The sequence below is a fragment of the Mixophyes fleayi genome, chromosome 9 (genome assembly GCF_038048845.1).
Source record: "Mixophyes fleayi isolate aMixFle1 chromosome 9, aMixFle1.hap1, whole genome shotgun sequence".
In the NCBI taxonomy this organism is placed as follows: domain Eukaryota; kingdom Metazoa; phylum Chordata; class Amphibia; order Anura; family Limnodynastidae; genus Mixophyes; species Mixophyes fleayi.
In genome coordinates this window covers 9,426,928-9,445,253 of record NC_134410.1, presented here as the reverse complement: position 1 = coordinate 9,445,253, position 18,326 = coordinate 9,426,928, and the positions used below count along the sequence as shown (strand labels likewise).

The 18,326-nt window shown below is 39.5% G+C and overlaps 1 protein-coding gene across 5 annotated transcripts in view; it reads left to right on the top strand.

Moving 5' to 3' along the window:
• The first annotated feature begins 470 nt into the window (after nucleotides 1-470).
• Nucleotides 471-18,326, top strand: part of DIAPH2 (diaphanous related formin 2) — an 828,187-nt gene continuing 810,331 nt past the window's right edge. For 3 of the 5 annotated variants that reach the window (XM_075186343.1, XM_075186346.1, XM_075186344.1), the window contains exon 1: nucleotides 471-1,167. In XM_075186343.1, coding sequence (XP_075042444.1) covers nucleotides 1,042-1,167 — 126 coding nt within the window. In that variant the 5' untranslated portion in view covers nucleotides 471-1,041. The remainder of the gene's footprint in view (nucleotides 1,168-18,326) is intronic. The other 2 variants (XM_075186345.1, XM_075186342.1) reach the window with 1 other exon arrangement.

The window sequence follows — 18,326 nt, the reverse complement described above, 5'->3', positions numbered from 1 at the left end:
TGAATATTGCATTCTTCCCTCCTGTCTCCTTACCCGTTCTTCTGCTCCGTGTCTATTGCATCTGCCTGCCTGGAGTTTCTGAAGTATTGGTACTTTTGTTTATTGTTCTGTACTGTTATACCCTGTATAGTCTACTGTTTGTACTATGTGCGGCGCTGCGGAAACCTTGTGGCGCCTAACAAATAAATGATAATAATAAAATAATAATAATTCTAACACTACGATAATGTACAAATCTGCATATCAGCCATAGAACCATAGCAATCAATCAGCAATTACCATTTAACTGTCCGAAGCATGTTACACAGTCAAAGCCAATGTCTGATTGGCTGCAGTACAGATTTGCACCTTTGAGCAATGTTAGTAAATGAGCTCACACTTCCCACAAGGAGTTAAAGCCACCCTTAAAGGGTTAACGGTCAGCTGACAGCGAGCAGTTGTATCCTGTCCTGGGCTATTCTGAGACAATCTAACAGTCAACAATGAGCAGAGGCCGCCGTAGTCTGCAAATGGTTCCACCATCTCTCCGTCCTCATTACCACCCTGCTTTTTAATTGTCAGACAGCTCAGACAGGATATGTGTGAGCTCACACACTGCATACATGTGTGTGTGATAGGCCTTTGATTGTTCCAGCCTAGAGCAGCATTTCCTGGTTGGGAGGGTGCAGACAGAAGAGAGAGGATTTCTTTTCAGTGTTGCCTTAAAGGGAGACTAGCAAAAAGAGGAGGAAAAAAAGAATAGATTCCAGCATGCAAACACAGAGAGCTGGGGACAGCGTCTGGTAGAGAGACCGGCCAGCTGGTGTGTACAAGGGTTTGCACAGCACACACACTGTGGCACATACAGAATTTAAAGGAGCCCGCGTAGCAACAGTGTACGTCAGTACCAGTGCTAATAAAGAGATACTAGGTGGTGTCTGGTGCTACAAACCCCCCACCCACCCTAGAGGATAAACCACTGGCCTGGCTGTGGGTGACAAGGATTTGACGGCTGGAAATTTTGTTTTTTGGGGGGTGGGGGGAGTATTTTATGAAACAAACATGGATAACCAACAAGCATCTGCATGGGGCGAGGACTCCCCGCCAAAGAACCCCGAGCTTGCCAGCGGCAGGAATTCTAAAAGAAAAAACATCGATCCCGACGACAGCAAAAACAAACCGAAGCTGGTGAGTTGTAAACCTTCCCCTTCTCTGTCCTGACTCAGTGGGCACGGCCGATTTGCATTTCCCATGCCCGCTGTTGGCCCCCTGTTTAAGAGACGGGTACAGGATGGCAGTGCCTACTGAATAATGCGTTTTATTCTGGCTTCTCTGCCCCCCCTCAGCCTCCTCTTCCTAGGTGATGCTGGGAGAGGGGAGGAGATGTCTGCCCAACCGTAAGGAAGGAGGGGTCTTTGGGGAAATCCGGCAGGAGGGGTAGGAGTGACACTGACAGAGAGTGTATGTGTGTCAGGCAGCCAGATTTACACATGAGTAGTCTGCATCTCTGGTCTGTGCTGGAAGAGTCACCTGTCTGAGCTGCTGCATGGCTTCGAGTGATGTCACAACGACCCACGTTGCTTCCTCTCCCAATAACCTGATCTGATTTCATACCAATATGGTGCTGAATGTAGACACCAGCAACACCTCACTATACACTCCTGCAAAGGAGTTTGATCTGTGTCTGTAATTTGGCATAATCTAGTTCTTTCCAGGATGCACAGAAAATGACCGCTGCCATTGGGCATATATGCACATATTTATATAGCTCCGCTCTTAGCATGCCATGGTTTAATGATCTCCGAAGAATCCGTCAATGGGAAGAGTCTACATATGTGTACGTCATTTGTAGGCATAAATATAAAATATTATGGTATTAAATGATGATAGGACTAAGAAACTTTATTTCTATACCTACAATAATTTCACAATATGTGTATTTTTTATTCTTATATAAATTTTAACCCTACACACAGTGAACACAGCTATTTTGAAGACTGCGCCGATTTTCAGTTTATTGCTTCATTAAGAGGTAATCACATATCTGAGCCACGCTGTGTCTCACACCTCAGCAGCTCCTAGTGAATTGCTAGGCTGCAGTCTGTAGGTAATACATGGCTGCACTTCTTTTTATCTTGACTTTGCTGGCAGCAGATTTATGTCCTGGGGGCTGACATAGTTTACTAAGTTTTCCATTATTTTCATTATTTTGTTTTCTTTTTAAGTCTGTCACATTTGAGTTAATGAGTAAACACAACCATGTGACTCTGAAGTGTTTTCCTTTCCATTGACTGCACTTGTTACAATGTAGCCACAATGTTTGATCACAGTGAAAGGATTCAGTGTTGCAGTTCATTCAGCTTTCTACACCTGTTTACAATAGTATTTAATCTCTTCACTACAATAAAGAAACTTGCACATTTTAATGTATTTTTGTGCAGAGAATGTGCCTTGTGTTTTGTGCGAGTGCTGTTATAAAGAGGGAGAACTGTCTTTAGAGCTAGATTTGTGAGTCTTATACCCAGTAGTGGAACTAGCATCAGTTTGGCTTAATAAGCTGCTGGCCACCTCCTTCTCCTCCGTCACTGCGCCTGCCCTGCACGTCACTTCTTGCTCGGAGCAGCATTAATCCCTTGCGGTGTCATTGGTCACCTAGAGGGAACAAGGTCTGGGGTAGCTCGGGGGGCAGCTACACAGTTTGGGGCAACTACACTTTTATACTGTGGCTTTTAATTTTGCATTTACTGTATGTTTGTTTTGGAGAAATTGGTGCAGTTTGTAAAATGAAACTGTTGATGTCTGAAAGTGCAGGTTATGGAAATGTTCATAGCAGCACTGAGTATTTCAGGAGATGAGTGTTCTGGTCTTCAAGGTAGCTGTAATCTATCATTTTATAAGTAAGGACAGGACTGCATGTGACAGGGGCAGTGACATGATGTGAGGAGGGGAATGGAGGCAGCAAGAAGCCACAGACTGAGAGTTATATAGTGGAAGGAGCAGGGTCCTCCAGCAGCACAGAGTATATCAGGAGATGAGTGATGTGTTAGTGAGGACAGGGCTGCATGTGACAGGGGCAGTGACATGATGTGAGGAGTGGAATAGAGGCAGCAGGAAGCCACAGACTGAGAGTTAAATAGTGGAAGGAGCAAGGTCCCCAGCAGCACAGAGTATATCAGGAGATGAGTGGTGTGTTAGTGAGGACAGGGCTGCATGTGACAGGGGCAGTGACATGATGTGAGGAGGGGAATGGAGGCAGCAGGAAGCCACAGACTGAGAGTTATATAGTGGAAGAAGCAGGGTCCCCAGCAGCACAGAGTATATCAGGAAATGAGTCATGTGTTAGTGAGAACAGGGCTGCATGTGACAGGGGCAGTGACATGATGTGAGGAGGGGAATAGAGGCAGCACTAAGCCACAGACTGAGAGTTATATAGTGGAAGGAGCTGGGTCCCCCAGCAGCACAGAGTATATCAGGAGATCAGTGATGTGTTAGTGAGGACAGGGCTGCATGTGACATGATGTGAGGAGGGGAATGGAGGCAGCAGGAAGCCACAGACTGAGAGTTATATAGTGGAAGGAGCAGGATCCCCAGCAGCTAATTTTACACTATACTGAATCAAGTCAGTATGTCAAATTTGCTTGGATTGACCAAACTGGCCAACCAAATGTCTAAACTCTATTGCTAGCTTAAGTTTTCTGATCTGGCTTTTAAAATAAAAACATTTATAAAATATTTAATAGAGTGAGCCTTATACTTCTGATACTTTTGTGTACATATACAGGGAGAGGAATGCTGTTATTTTACTTTAACATATATGAAAAGCTTCTGAGCTGAAAAACATACCTGAAATAATTGGAGTTTTTATTCTTTTATTCTTAAATATGTTCACCTTCATCTCTCATACATCAGTCAGCAGCAGGTGGCCAGGTTAGGAGGGCAGCGCTTTACTAGCAGAGCAGACACAGAGTGACTGACAGATTTGCAGACTTGCTTTGCCTAAATGTGCTGTGTAGATTGGTTCATTTCAGCTAGAGTAGAATGTCAAATTAAAATTGAACAATATATTTTACCTTCATATCTGGCAATTTCAGTTTTGGCTGTTAGTGGGTCTGACACTATTAAATTTAGTTACTTTGAGCTGTAATAAGCTTTAACCAATATTCAGCAACCAGCAATGATATGTGCTCAGAAGGGTATAGAAGCTCTTGGATACATCTCCAGTTTCCCCCACAATGCATGTATTCTAGATTTTCTGTACACTGCGTTATTTAATTAAATTCCTTCTTCATTTTATTTCCTCTATAGGACAGTAAAGCTTGGACAGCACCTTAAACAAATTGCATCTAACTTAATTTTCATGCGCTTCCTATTCACTCCATTGCATTCTTAATTCACAAAATGCAACGTTAAATATTATTGCACACATTGCTGTACAGTAAACTGTATTAGGAGGAATGTGTTCTATTTTTAGTACACTTTTCACAGATTGTATAGTTCAGGAATAGTGTAATTTCACGGGAGGAAGTGTGAAGAAGCCCTTCGAATGTGTCAGGATCCAATTAATGCTCTTATGCTGCACATAGACACAGCCATTTGGATGGCACTGTGGTCATTTTAGGCCAAATTGGATACATATCACTGCGAGTGAGGGTCTAAACCAATAAACAGTGGCCAATTCATCACAGTAGATTGAGCGTTGACTGATTGGACAGTCATCTTCAGCATTTGATTCCGTTGTCTTAATGGCCACAAATTTGTATGTAATGTGCATATGGATCTGATTCCTCTGTAATTACTTCCACGTTGTGCATTTTAAATGACCCAAAAACGTGTCCAACAATCTTAGTACTTGGGAAGAGGCTTAACCGACAGGAAGGGGTTAAATATTAATACAAATGCAAAATGCTCAGCTGGTCTTTTACAATCTCTGACCCTCTGTAGATCTTCCCTTCAGCTTCCCTGACTTTTACTTCCGCTTCAATTTCATTCTATGTCTCAAAAATATTCTAAACTTTTTGGTCGTTATTACAAAATAATTATTTCCAACGTGCCGTTACTTGTTGCTTGCAGTGTAAACAGCTGCTTAATGTTGTTTATTATTTCTGGAATCCGCTACTTGCAATGACCACCTTTTTTTGACAACTGTCCCTCGGAATATTCGCCACATTCCCGCAATAGAATGCGGAATGTTGTAGGTTTCTCCGGCAGAATTTGGCTTCCGTGTTCTGCACAGAATTCTCTCTCTCATTTTGTTTCCACCCGGAACTCCCAGTCTGAAAACTTACTCAATATTTTGCCTAACTTTCCTTAATGAATCAGGCCCTATAAGTTATATATCAAACATTCCATAACATTGTGCGAAGCTCCATCCAAAACATCAAGCTATTGTAGAAACAGATGGTTGGTGGAGCATGCTGGGATTTGCAGTTCAACAGCAGCTAGGCAGAGACAGATGTTGCTTAATAAAATAATATATTGCGTAATCCTGGTGAATAAACAATTGTTATTCACTTGAGGTTAAACGGACTATCTAGATCTCATAATTTTATTTTCACTCAAGCAAAATATTCATATACCCAAATCTTCAAAAATATTACTTTAATTAAATAAAGTTTAAAGGGGTTACCCACATTTGGGCAATCACTCCAAAAGAAATGCATACCTTCAGCATTGCAAATAGGGATCACTTGTTTTGATTGAAGCCAGCTAGGGACAATGTCAACCATACTTTCCAACTCTCCCTGAATGTCAGGGAGACTCCCTGAAATAGGGGTGATCTTCCTCACTCCCTGAAGAGTCTGGCATTCTCCCTGATGCTAAGCCAGTACAAGACGTGGTTGGCTTCGCCATCTGTGGCATGATGACACAGTTCAGAAATTGTGTCCTATGTCCTCGTATTGATACCTATGGAGGTGGCCATTTTCATGGAGACCAAGATTTAATCAAAGACTGACAGGTAAGACAACATGACTTCAGTAATGGAGACAGAAATGTAAAAGACACTTCAGCCTCTAGAGATTCATTAGCTGCTTTTCTTTAACGCATAGTTGCCTACTCTCCCGGAATGTCCAGGAGACTCCCACATTTCTGGGAGACCTCCCGGGAGAGCAGGGCAACCTCCCGGTTTTCGCCCCCACAATAGATAAGTGGCGGGGGGTGGGACTTAATGACGCAAATATCGCGTCATCTTATCACTGATAAACATAAATCATTCAAGAATTATGATCAAATCTATAAGCATTTTTATTTTTCTGAAGTGTATTACCTGTAAGTGACATAAGGACTGCATTGTATTTCAATATCAGCAGTGACATCTGATTATTCCTGTGCAGCAAGAATTCCCTACAATATTCTTTATGTGATTTCTCCTGTACATACTTGAATAATAAAAATAAAATAAGCCCTTTGGTACGCACGGCGTTAACCAATGAAAGAAAAAAAAATAACAGGCTTCACCTAGAAGCTAATCACAGATGCGATAATTACCTGCATTGAGGTTAAAGTACAGACAATCTGGTGCCCTGCTCCTTGGGGTCTTTTTAATTTGGTGCTGGGTACAGACGAAAATTAACTCTTCGGGGACCCTGTCTCTGTGGGTCTTTGTCAGTAACAGAGATTTACCTTGTTAGAATCACAGGAGATCACACTTGGTTCACAAAGTCTAGGGATCAGCGGCATTAAACATGGTGAGTTATCCTCTTGGATTCTTAGTTTGCTGGGTGTAAAGTTTAATATAACTTAGATTTCTCTTTTGTGATATATATTGAATGCAATTCAGTATAGTATATATCAATTCCTACTCTCAGGTGTTTATAAGCTAATATTTATTGCATAGGTGCATTGTAACTTTTAACAAATACACTTTACCTAAGATCAGCAAAAAATATCTGGTAATATTTGGTATGTCTGTTCAGCAGCAAATTGCCATTCCTTGGAAATTGTCTTAAAATGTTGGCAGTGTGGTATAAAGCCATATTGGAAACAAGGGATAGAGTGTGGTATATAAGAGGAAATGAGCAGACTAAGAAAAATGGAATGTTTTAAAGATATCTTTTGCTTATTATTAGGAAAGAATTTGAGGCGAAACAGACATTCCGTGTTATATTTGTAAATGATCATTTTGCTAAATTTATAGTCTGTGAATGACGCTTGAAAGACGACGGTCAATTCTGTTGTGTAGTTGGTATAGATCTGGCAGGAGCAAATGTAGGATTTCTACGGAGTAATTCAAAATGCTCGATTTAGACATTTTCAACAATAAGCCTGTGAGGCTTTGAGTCTGTGTATTGTGCACTTGTTTAAAATCCCTGTGAAAAACTTCTACACTTGCATGATACACGAAGCTTGGCTATCGCAAATCCGAGGGGAAAAAATTAATGAACACGTGGAAATCTTTACTTGGTGTTGATAAAAGTATAATAAATAACCATAGTTCTATCTTCTGCACATTGTCAATGTTATGAAATTGAGCTTTCTGGATTAAGTCTTTAGTGCTCCAAGGTGAACTCTACTTGTGTGTAACTATGCACAATGAACATTCCATAGGCATGCAGAAAGCGTGCAACCAAGCGCATCACTGTACTAGTACATTCACAATATCTGCTCTGCATGTCTGACGCTGTCATTAAGGTCTTTGTCTGTCCACAGTGAGTTCATGAAATGTGATATATAAAGGAAACTATTCAGCGGTAGACAATCTGTGGCTCTATACCTATAGAAAACTCCAAGGGCTAGATTTACTAAAGGCGATTTGCAGGAACCGCCACTTTTTGGCAATTTTTCCCACTGGTTTAGAAGTCGCCGGAATTACGTAAGGCCAAACTGCCGGAATTGACATTTTTGAAAACCACCACTTTACAAACCACCATTCCAATTTTTACACTGCAGAACTTACAAACCGCCGGATTTACTCAGCTGGGGATTGCAAAACCGCCGCAAAAATGCTGTTTTAGCTATCTTGCCATTCAGAACCTAAGAGGTAGCACCACTGACATAAAATTTTGGGGGCAATCATTATTTATTGATTAAAGGGCAAAATTAATGTATAATTAATTTTTATTTTTCATTATATTATGGGGACAATATTATTGCATTCTATTATTGGGGAAATATAAATATATAATTATATTAAATGGGCAATACTATTTGATTGTTAATGGGGGCAATAATTATGATGCACACATGTGGCAATACATCAGAAGCAGGTATTGAAAAACATGTCTCTTTCAAGGTAGTTTTGGCCAAACCGCCGACGGTTTAGCTATTTTCAATCCGCCACAGTTCTCCGGGTATTTTACATAGCAGCCTCAAACTGCCCTATAGTAAATGCAGCGGCAATGTGTTGTGGCTTGAAACTGCCACCAAACATGATTCTTAGTAAATCTAGCCGCAAGTCCCATCATACCAGTGACAATGACAAGAGTCACTGGTTGCCTAATATAAACTTACTGTACACTTTATACGAGAAATGTCCACAGATGTCAGTTGTGTGCTCAAACCTTCTTTACAACAAAACAGTCATGTAGTCAAGGATTGCAAGCTCTTGTTGCAAGTAGTATACCCCCTTGGCGGGTTGCTCTATCAGACAACCACACAAGGTTTGGCAGGAGCATAATTTCCTTTCCAGAATACTCCACAAAACCAAGGTGTGGAGGCTAGAACAATCGTGTTGTGCTCTGTCACCCATGTGGCCTCTTCCCCCGGCTGCCTGTGTATCCCACTTCTGGAGCACAGGAATTTCAGGGACTCAAGAGTTGAGGTCTGAACTGAGCAGGAGGATTAACCTGGAGGGCATAGCTACTCAGACCATTAGACAGGGGCAAGTATTTGAGGGAGTGGCCATTTCACCTTCCACCATCTGCCTCAAGAACTGGGAAAGTTTTGGGGTATGTTTTACGTAAAAGATGAGAAGGAGCCATTTCAGTTTTAGTCTCGGCCATAGAATGACTGAACCACAATACGTTATCCTGCAGCAACAAATGAGTTAGAACGGTCTCAGATGGGAATGGTTTTGGGATATCTGAAATGGGATTAGTTTCTGGATAATCCCAATATTTGATGTCAATGTACTAGTCATGTAGATTTGAGTGAAAACTGTCCTGATACAACATAGGGGTGTTTTGCCCAAACTTGCTAACAGTTTGTTAATTTTTCTGAGACTTTGCTGTTGGGCATGTTCAAGAACGTTCTATGAATTTAGTAGGCCTGTGTTCAAAAGCAGTTCTTGGACCCCCTCTCATTTGTGAGATTTAGACAATGGTGTGGTAATATTCCCCTTCTCACATATGCATCCCTACCATTCACCCTACCTATTCTTGCAACTTTGACAATCTGCTGGTGTGTGCTGGTGTCTTAAACTCTGTTAATTTCATTCTGGATCCTGGAATGCTGGGGCCCTGTTTGGAAAAGCGATATGTACTATTCGCTTCCTTGGCAGCGAAACACTCTAGGCCTACCTCCTCTAACAAGCTGCAACACTGAATCAATAAATACCCATCCTGTCCCCATCTAGCCTTGCCATTAAATTATATAAATAGCACCTATCTTCAGCCACATAACATTAATACACCACTACATTATGTTAAAACCGTCACATTACATTTATAGCCCAACTACATAACCTTAATAGCACTTATTACATTACAATAATGCCTCAACATTATATTAATTGACCCTATTGGCTGCCCAATTATTAAAAGCAAACAATTTTAAATGCATATGTTTTCAGGAAAATAAATGTAAAACCTGGGACTCTATGGCATTTAAGGACCATTGGCAACTACTGGTTTTCATAGAGCCTATACTGACTGCTGTACATCAACCCTCCCACCCCTCCAAAAAATATGAAGCTTCTTTACCACAAAAAAATGACCATTTCCTCCCCCAAAAAAATAAAATAAAAAATGCTGTGTTTATGCTTGTGTTTCTAGCCTGAAAAGTACATCAAATGAACCTATTTTGGATAAAAGCTAAACTGTCCATCATTTTTTTTTTTCCTCTTTATCTTTTAATCATACGTCCACTTTTGCTAAAGTCGTCCTGTATTTTCTGTGCCATTTGCAGCATACTATGAATCCGTCAGGAGCTGTCCCTATCACATAGGAGGTTTATTGAAAACGTGACCATATCACAGACTGAACAATATATAGTGCCATATTGTCTTATACTTTTCTTATTTGTAGTTGATGAGTACCGAGTGTTTCTGAGACTGTATAAATGGAAACAGAGATATAATGTACAAAAGAGGATCTCGCACACAGGCTAATTGCAGCACTCCTAACGCGTTTACGAACATGCTTAAAAATTTTCCAATGATTTTTACTGAATTATTATATTTTGGGATTTAGTTTTTATTGAGTTATCAGGCATCAAGGCTGTTTTTTGGGACACACGCCAAAATATCAGACAATTTACCTTACGCCAGCTGCAACATCACAGGGTGTGTGTGTGGCTCCCCTTTAAAAAATACCTACGCGTTCTAACTTTGTTATATTTGATTGAATTTATAAACATCAAATGCTGCAGATTGGGCGGACGGCTCTTACCTGCTCCAGATTGGGTTTGAATAATTATAGCAGGTGTCAGAGTGTGGCTGTTTGCAATTGACTTAGGTCTGATAGATTATAGCTATAAAACCCAGGAAGCCTTTCTGACTTCAGCAGCATCTCTCCATGGGGAGAGAAGGTTCGTTTTTTTCCCTCTCTAGGCAACTGGAGTTTCAAAATTACTGTTTATCACAAAGCCCAAAGGAAATATATGTGAAGTTGTTACGATTAACCCCTTGATGCGTCGAGTGGTTTTCCTGATATTATTTTGTGGCTGTTCTTTAGCTGGTGGGGACTGGCTGTCTTTTTGCACACCACATTCATGAAGATACAGTATTTTGTTTTTCTATTTATTTTAACATATATTTTATGTGTCTGTTTTGTTTGTTTATGTCAATCATTTCATACATTTTTAAAGGTGTGTTTAAAGATGTGTTGATAAAAAGACGTAAAGATGTTTGTTTTGAAGTAGACCTGTGCTACAACAAATGCATACCTCCCAAAATTGGTCTTCCTGGAATCGGCACAAGGGTGCGTGGTCACAAACGTTGGGGTCACGATTATTCCAGAGGGGGAATATCTTGTGCTTCAGAAGTGGTAGAAGAACAGCACCCCCCAACCCCCCCCCCCCCCCCCCAGAAAATATCCTTGAGTATTTGTGTGGCACCAGCTCACCATGATATCGTCTCCGCTCACACCTTACCATACTGATGGTGAAGCCTTTTTTCTTTGATCTGCAATTGATAACCTCTTTTCCACTCTATGGTTCTTGGAACAAAAGGTTCATTAGAGAAGAGAAATCATTGTACTGACCTCAGGTATATTTATTCGTAATAATTTCATCACCTCTACGGTGCCTTTTTCCAAAGTAACAACTTTTTCTAGCCTTTCATCATCATTTATTTATATAGCGCCAACATATTCCGTAGCGCTTTACAATTGGGGACAAACATAATAAACTAATAAACAAACTGGGTAAAACAGACAAAGGTGATTTTTACTTTAATCCTTTCATTCTCCTTATTAAAAAGGTTGCCCACCTCTGAACCCCCTTGATGTCTGCCTGGTCCTTCTTAAAGAAAGGTACCCCAGATTCTACCCCATTGTCAAGGTGTGGTCTAACTAGAGACTTTTATACAAGGGTAATACTATGGTTTCATCACATACATTTGTTCTCATTCTTATGCATTGCAGGATTTTCGTGGACTTTACAGCTGCTACCTGGCACTGTGCAGCTACTTAGGTTTCTATTAGCTAGTGTTCACTTGTCCTTTTCCATTTCAATTTACCATTTTGTCTAAATCCTTTTGTGGCAAGTTGCTATCCTGCTCTGTATTATTAACCTTACATAGCTTAGTGTCATCAGCAAATATCTTACACCTTATATTCAAGGCCATCTACAAGGTCATTAAAAAGGGCAGATCCCAATACTGATCCCTGTGATTCACCACTAATAATTGTAGCACATTTTAAATACGTTCCATTTATAACTAACTTTTGTCTTTTACACTTCGCTCAATTCTCCGCCCATGTACATATATTTTCCTCTAGACCTAATACTATAATCTTATGTAATAAACTTTTTTGTAAAATAATATCAAACTCTTTTGCTAAATCCAAATTTATTATATCAATTGCTCTACAAATTTTGCAGGTTGCGACCAACCCCCTTAAAAATATTAATAATAAAAAAAAAAATATTAGGTATGAGCAGTTCTTCATAAAACAATGCAGACACTGTATTATATAATTGTTTTCTACAATATATTTCAGAATGCAGGAAATCAAAATCCATTCAGAAATGTATTAATAACAGAAGTCCGTTTCGCAGGATTACTATACCCTGATTCTGACCTTGTCTCCCTTTTTAAATATTGGTACCACATATGTTTTTCAATCTTGTTGGCTATTTAAGAGTCCAGAAATGTAAGAAATGGTTAGTCTATCAATTACTGAACTCAGTTCCTTTAGCACACATGGGTGAAAACCATCTGGGCCTGGAAATTTTGTCTGTCTACGGGGCCTAATTATCAAGCCTTAAATCCTGTGAAAATGCAACTTTTCACAGTAGAAAGTCTAATTTAAGTACCATGACAATTTTTCAAAGTCCTAAAACCAGAGGTATCATCGATTTCCTCAGCTTCCACTGTCTTAACACTTTGTATGGCTGTCTACATAGATCTCTCTGGGGAGAGTGGAATTAGTGTATTTACCAAGATGTGAAAAGTGTAGCTTTTTGGAAACGTCTAAAGTCCTTTAAAGATGGTGTTAAGCAGATTTTATCTTTTTTTTTAGGGCCCCCAGAGAGTTACACTAAGTGAAGTCTTTTGCCGCGGCATTAAGCTAGCTGCTAAAGATATGACACGGGGGACAGTACTTTGCTGGGACAACCAGACTTTGGAAGCGTTGCCCTGGCAACCAAACAATAGTAAATAGCTCCAAAAAAGGAGTGAAGAGTGGCAAAAAGGATCGTTATCAGAGCCCTGATAAATGACAATTGGCTTCATAAATCTTGTTTCAGCCTAACTTCCCCTACTCCGGTGTTAGGCAAGTAACATTTATTGTGTATATAGGCTATTGCTACACAATCTGTTTCCTGGCATTGTGTCCTCCTTTGTGAATAAAGACAATAAAAGATATTTAAAAGATCAAAGTTTTCTTTATCTTCTAAAATTAAATATAATACCTGTCTTTTAAAATAGATAAAAAATCTGCTTCTGTTGTTAGAGAAATTTGTTTCATTGTCCCAATTACTATCTCTTTAGGTAAAATCTCCCATGAGGAGGACCACATTTTATTTTCTGCCATTTAATTTGTAATTTAATTTAAGTACAATTATTTATACTACATGGCTTTTAACCCCAATCGGTACTTTACTGGTTTCTCCATCTATATCTATCCGTAAGGACCCTACATTTTCTTCACTTTCAGATATCCTCCCTCTAGGAAGGTCTTAAACTGGTTTTCACATACACACAACTCTCTCTCACTCTCCTATTCTTCTTGTCCTCCCTAAACATATGATATCCTTTCAAATTAAATGCCCAGCCATAAATTCCATCCATCCAAGTCTCCGTTATGTCAACACTATCATAATTCTCTTTTAACATCATTCGTTCTACTCCCTTAATGTAGCTTAGAAGACTTCTAGCATTTGGTATTTCCACTGACTCTTTTCAATTTCTGTACCCCTTTTATCAGCTCTTCTGAACCATCCCTACGTTCCCTTGACCAAGCATTATTTCTTCTATCTTCACCCCCAGTTCTTTAAGGTCTCCTCCAGCATACCTGCACTGCTCCACATTGAGATGCAGTCCCTCCCTACTGTACAGGTTGTAGCCGAGAGAGAGAGAACAGTCCAGTTCTCCAAAAGCCCTAAACTTTCCTTCCTACACCATTTCTCAGCCAATCATTCCTAAGATCCTACTGTCCTTCAGAGGAGCACATGGCTCAAATAATAATTTTACAAAATACTAACGTCCTTGCTTCAAGTTTTCAGCTTAGCTCCCTGAAGTTATTTTTGAAGACCATCCATTTACCTCTAACTTTAAAATCCAATCTGCACAATGACCAACATTCCCCAGCCCATCCCAACAATCCATGAGCCTGATCCTCAATATGCAGAGCCCAAGTGCCCGAGAGATGGCACACTGTACCAATTTGACCTTCCTGGCAACAGATTACACAATCTGCCCCCCATACAATTGAAACTCCTACTAGCAAACCCCTACCTGGCCTTCTCTATATTTATGTTTCTATCTGCACTAAAACAAGTATTGTCCTCCAAGGAACCCCACTCCATAATGTCTAAAGCTGGTCATTTATAGTCTGTATGTAGACTTCCAGAGAAGCAAAACGCACTCACATCTTGCACGTCCAAATTTACCCTCAACCGGTTGTGCATTAATAGCATACAATGTACGCTGAGTATCACTTCCAATCATGGAATGCATACTGACTGCTATTTATCTATGCAATATGAGGATATTTCATTTAAAAATAAAGTTTTGACTATTTATTAACTGGAACGATCTAATACAATGCGTAGTTCTATAGAATATTAATATATAGTGTTAGAGTACCAATAGATCACTTACAACTACAAAGTAATATTTTAAAACTCTATAAAAAGCAAACAAATCAAACCAATTAGGGCATACTTCCCAACTGTCCCTATTAAGATGAAATTACCACTTTTTTGCAGATCAGGACTTTTTTCCCAATTCCAGGACATATGAGATGATAATTGATGGCTGTGTACCAGTTGAATTTAAGAAGGTTTTTTTAGGGAGGGGGGGAGATAGAAGTTTAGTGTGCTTTGGAAGCACTGGGCTCGCCCCACCCTGACATAGCCAAACCCCTGTGTTTCATGACCATACCCTCTTTTCGAATATTGTCCTGATTTGATACATACAAAAGTTGAGAGGTGTCAATTAGGGCACAAAGATAGATCACAACTTACCAAAAAGGAGGGTAAAATGAAGATTTGCCCTGCTTCCTACTTCCTTGCTTTTGAACGATGTCCTCTTTTTACTCTATGCACTTGGAAAAACAAATCCACTTTTCAAATAGTTCTCTTTAAGTCAAGAAAAAGCCCATATTTTAACAATGTAATAATATATCACTAAATCTGTATAATTATTATCATACTTTGTATCTAGTTGTTGAGTTACACTGAATCCCCTTTTTACAGAAATAAGTGTTTTGAGCCTTTATAAGCTGTAAACTCATAAAGCAAAGAAAAAACAACAGATGGGAGCTCGCAGCATTTGATTATGCTAACATGTCTTATCACATTATAATTTCACTTTTATATAATAATGGCTATTTTGCAGCAAGAACAGTAATTTATCTCTTCTATAGGATCCATCTACAATTATTCCCAACCAAATTGCCATATTCCTACATAATGTCAGAGAAATTTACATTTCAGGATTATCTGTATCCTGATTAGCACTCTATGTCCGGGGGTGTCATTCATTAAACACAAACCTACAATGATGTCATCGGATGGTTCCATACCTGCTATTTTGAAAGGTAATTTTAAACGTATGGGCTAGCTTTATTAATGTTCTGGAGTGTTAATGTAAGACCATTAGGCAACCTGTGGACCTACAAGCCTAAGCACACATTTCCACAATAGCTAGAGAGCCATTGTTTATTCCTGTCTGACATAAGATATCTGCCAGTTAGAATTATAGCTGAAGGTTTGATTATTCGAGATATTTGCTCTGGGCTTTGTTTATTTCATGGAGTTAAAACTTTGGCATTACACCTCACACCTTGATGGCTGAGATGAGCGAAATGTTTCTGAAAACGTTATATCCGTATTGAAACATGTTTGGAAACTTGAAGCATAACTGACTTGTACAATGCGTCTTGTAAATCCTTAAATAATAAATTAAAAAAAAACTTCTAAATCGCAGAAGAGAGATCCAAACGCTTTAATAAAGACATCGCTTGGAGACTCTTCAGGCAGAGCATAAAATACTTGAATTGTTTCTATATCCTGCACGGTTTTACAAGTGATGAAAAAAAAAAAAGCGCGCTGAGTTTTGTGGTTCCTAAATTGATGATGCAGTGTTTTCCCACCTAGGATTTCCTGTACTTCTAAGACTTTCTAGATTCAGTTTGGTTCTGCCGGGGCAGCGTGTGCTCATGGATTGAGTCATTGAGCACCACTGAGGAAGTGGTTTAATTCGCTTCTATGTGTAATCTGTTGTTCTCGCAGGACATAACACATGTTCAGGAGTTAGGATAACTACATAGAGGCCAACTTGTGGTGTTTGTTTGTGGTCTACTAACTGCATAAACATGGTGTTTATCTAACACGATAGTGGTACAATTTAAAGTGGATTGTGGAGAACTGTAGAAAAAAAAAAATGTAAAATGTCAAACCGTTTTTATGCAATATGCAAAATAAAGAGTGATTTAGAGACATTTTAGCTGAAAATAAAATGCTTGAACTCCATAGACTGAGATAAGTGCCCACAATTTGTCTGTCATTGCTCCTCTTGCAATGTGATTGGACAACATGGAAAAATAAATCGCCCTGTTCATCAATTGGTCTTAGTTGGCATTGGCATCAGAGATTTTATTTAAAAAAAAATAAGACCCCTATATCCTTTTTGTCTCTAGGTCTATTTGTTTGTCACCTATTTATTTGGTAAATGTCAGTGGCAAAAAATTGCCAGAGAAAGGGGCCTGTTGGCAAATAGACCCTTTTGATGAGGGAAATGCAACAGATATTTTTTTAATGTAATTATTCTTACATTAAAAAATAGGTGGATACGACCAGATTAGTTACCACGGCGAGGAGGTCGTCTGCAAAAAGCGTTCGTTTATAGTCCACTTTCCCCAATTGTACACCCAAAATATCAGCAATATATTGGCTCTTATGGACCTGGTCAGTGCTTCCATATAGAGAACGAAAATGATCGGGGAGAGTGAACAACCCTGTCTGGTACCGTTACCGATCAAGACTGGATCAGAGAGCGACCCGTTGATTTTTATTCGGTGTAGACACAAGGGACTTAAACCCATATGGGAGAGCATACACTGCAGGAATGACCAATCGTATCTTCAGACACGGCGTTGAAGGCCGATACCATCAAGGGAATGAGTTTATGTTTGAAAGCCTTGTAGTAAGAGAGAGAAAAACCATCGGGGCCGAAATGCAGCAGTTTTAACTGTCTAGTGCTTTAAATTCTCTGTCTGTCTATTTTTAACTTTCACAACTATTAATTTTAAATGTGCATCCAATTGTAATGAACATATATTCAGCTTTATTTGTGTTTAAATGGTGAAAGAAATCTAATTAATTGACGTTTTTCAAGGCGTTATTTTTTTCCACATACTCCGCTCACTCTCACTCTCTGTATAAGTGTGGTAGTAGTCACCTTTTGTGTGGTTAACCAAACATAGCAAAAGCATTCTAAAAAGAGATACGGTCTAACGATTGACCAGAACAAATGTTGCAATGCAAGTTGTGAGGATACTGAAATTGATTTGTCAGGGAGACTTGCAAAAGAAAGCCGAATTGTCAGAGTATCTATTTGTGTAATGCCCTTACCAAAGTGAGAGGGGGCTCTTTTCGCGAAATGAAAGTGCGTCGCTCAGAAGAGATCTCTGCTCGGCTCTTTCCAGTAGCTCAGAGGGCCGAACAATGTAAAATAGTGGGGTGAAAATACTTTTGTTTAATTTTAAATGTACAAATATTTCTCTAAATATTTTGCCCCTCTGCTCATGGGCATAGAAAGAACGCTTTAAAAGTCGCATTGGCTTCATTTCCCACTAAACTGAAACCTTTTATTTTTAGAATGTCGTTTTATTGGATCATGAAGATTCCGCCATAAAAGAACAAAACTTTGTACTTTATTTGACAGGCATAAAACAGACCAAGATTAGCGGGCATTTGTCTGGCAGTACAAACACAGCTGTCACGAACCCAGCCTTGTATATAAACACATGTCCAGACTTTGCTGTACGAACTATCTGCAGGGATTAAAAACTACACCCCCAACCCCTCCATCTCCTCAATATTCTTATCAGCCCTCATTTGTCTACACACTATCAAAATTTCCCACCAAAAATTGCTTTCTCTCTGTCGAATAACCCCTTTGCTTGTTGGGTTTGTGACTGTGTCCCGTGATTGATGGCTACTGGCCCAAATTCCTTCAAACCGCAAACGCCTCTAATTCCTTCATGTATTTTTTTGCTTAGTTTGTTTTGTTCATGCGTTGGCTATTATTTGCCCACTCTCAACAAAGTTGAATTTATATATAACTTGTATTCTGCACCGTA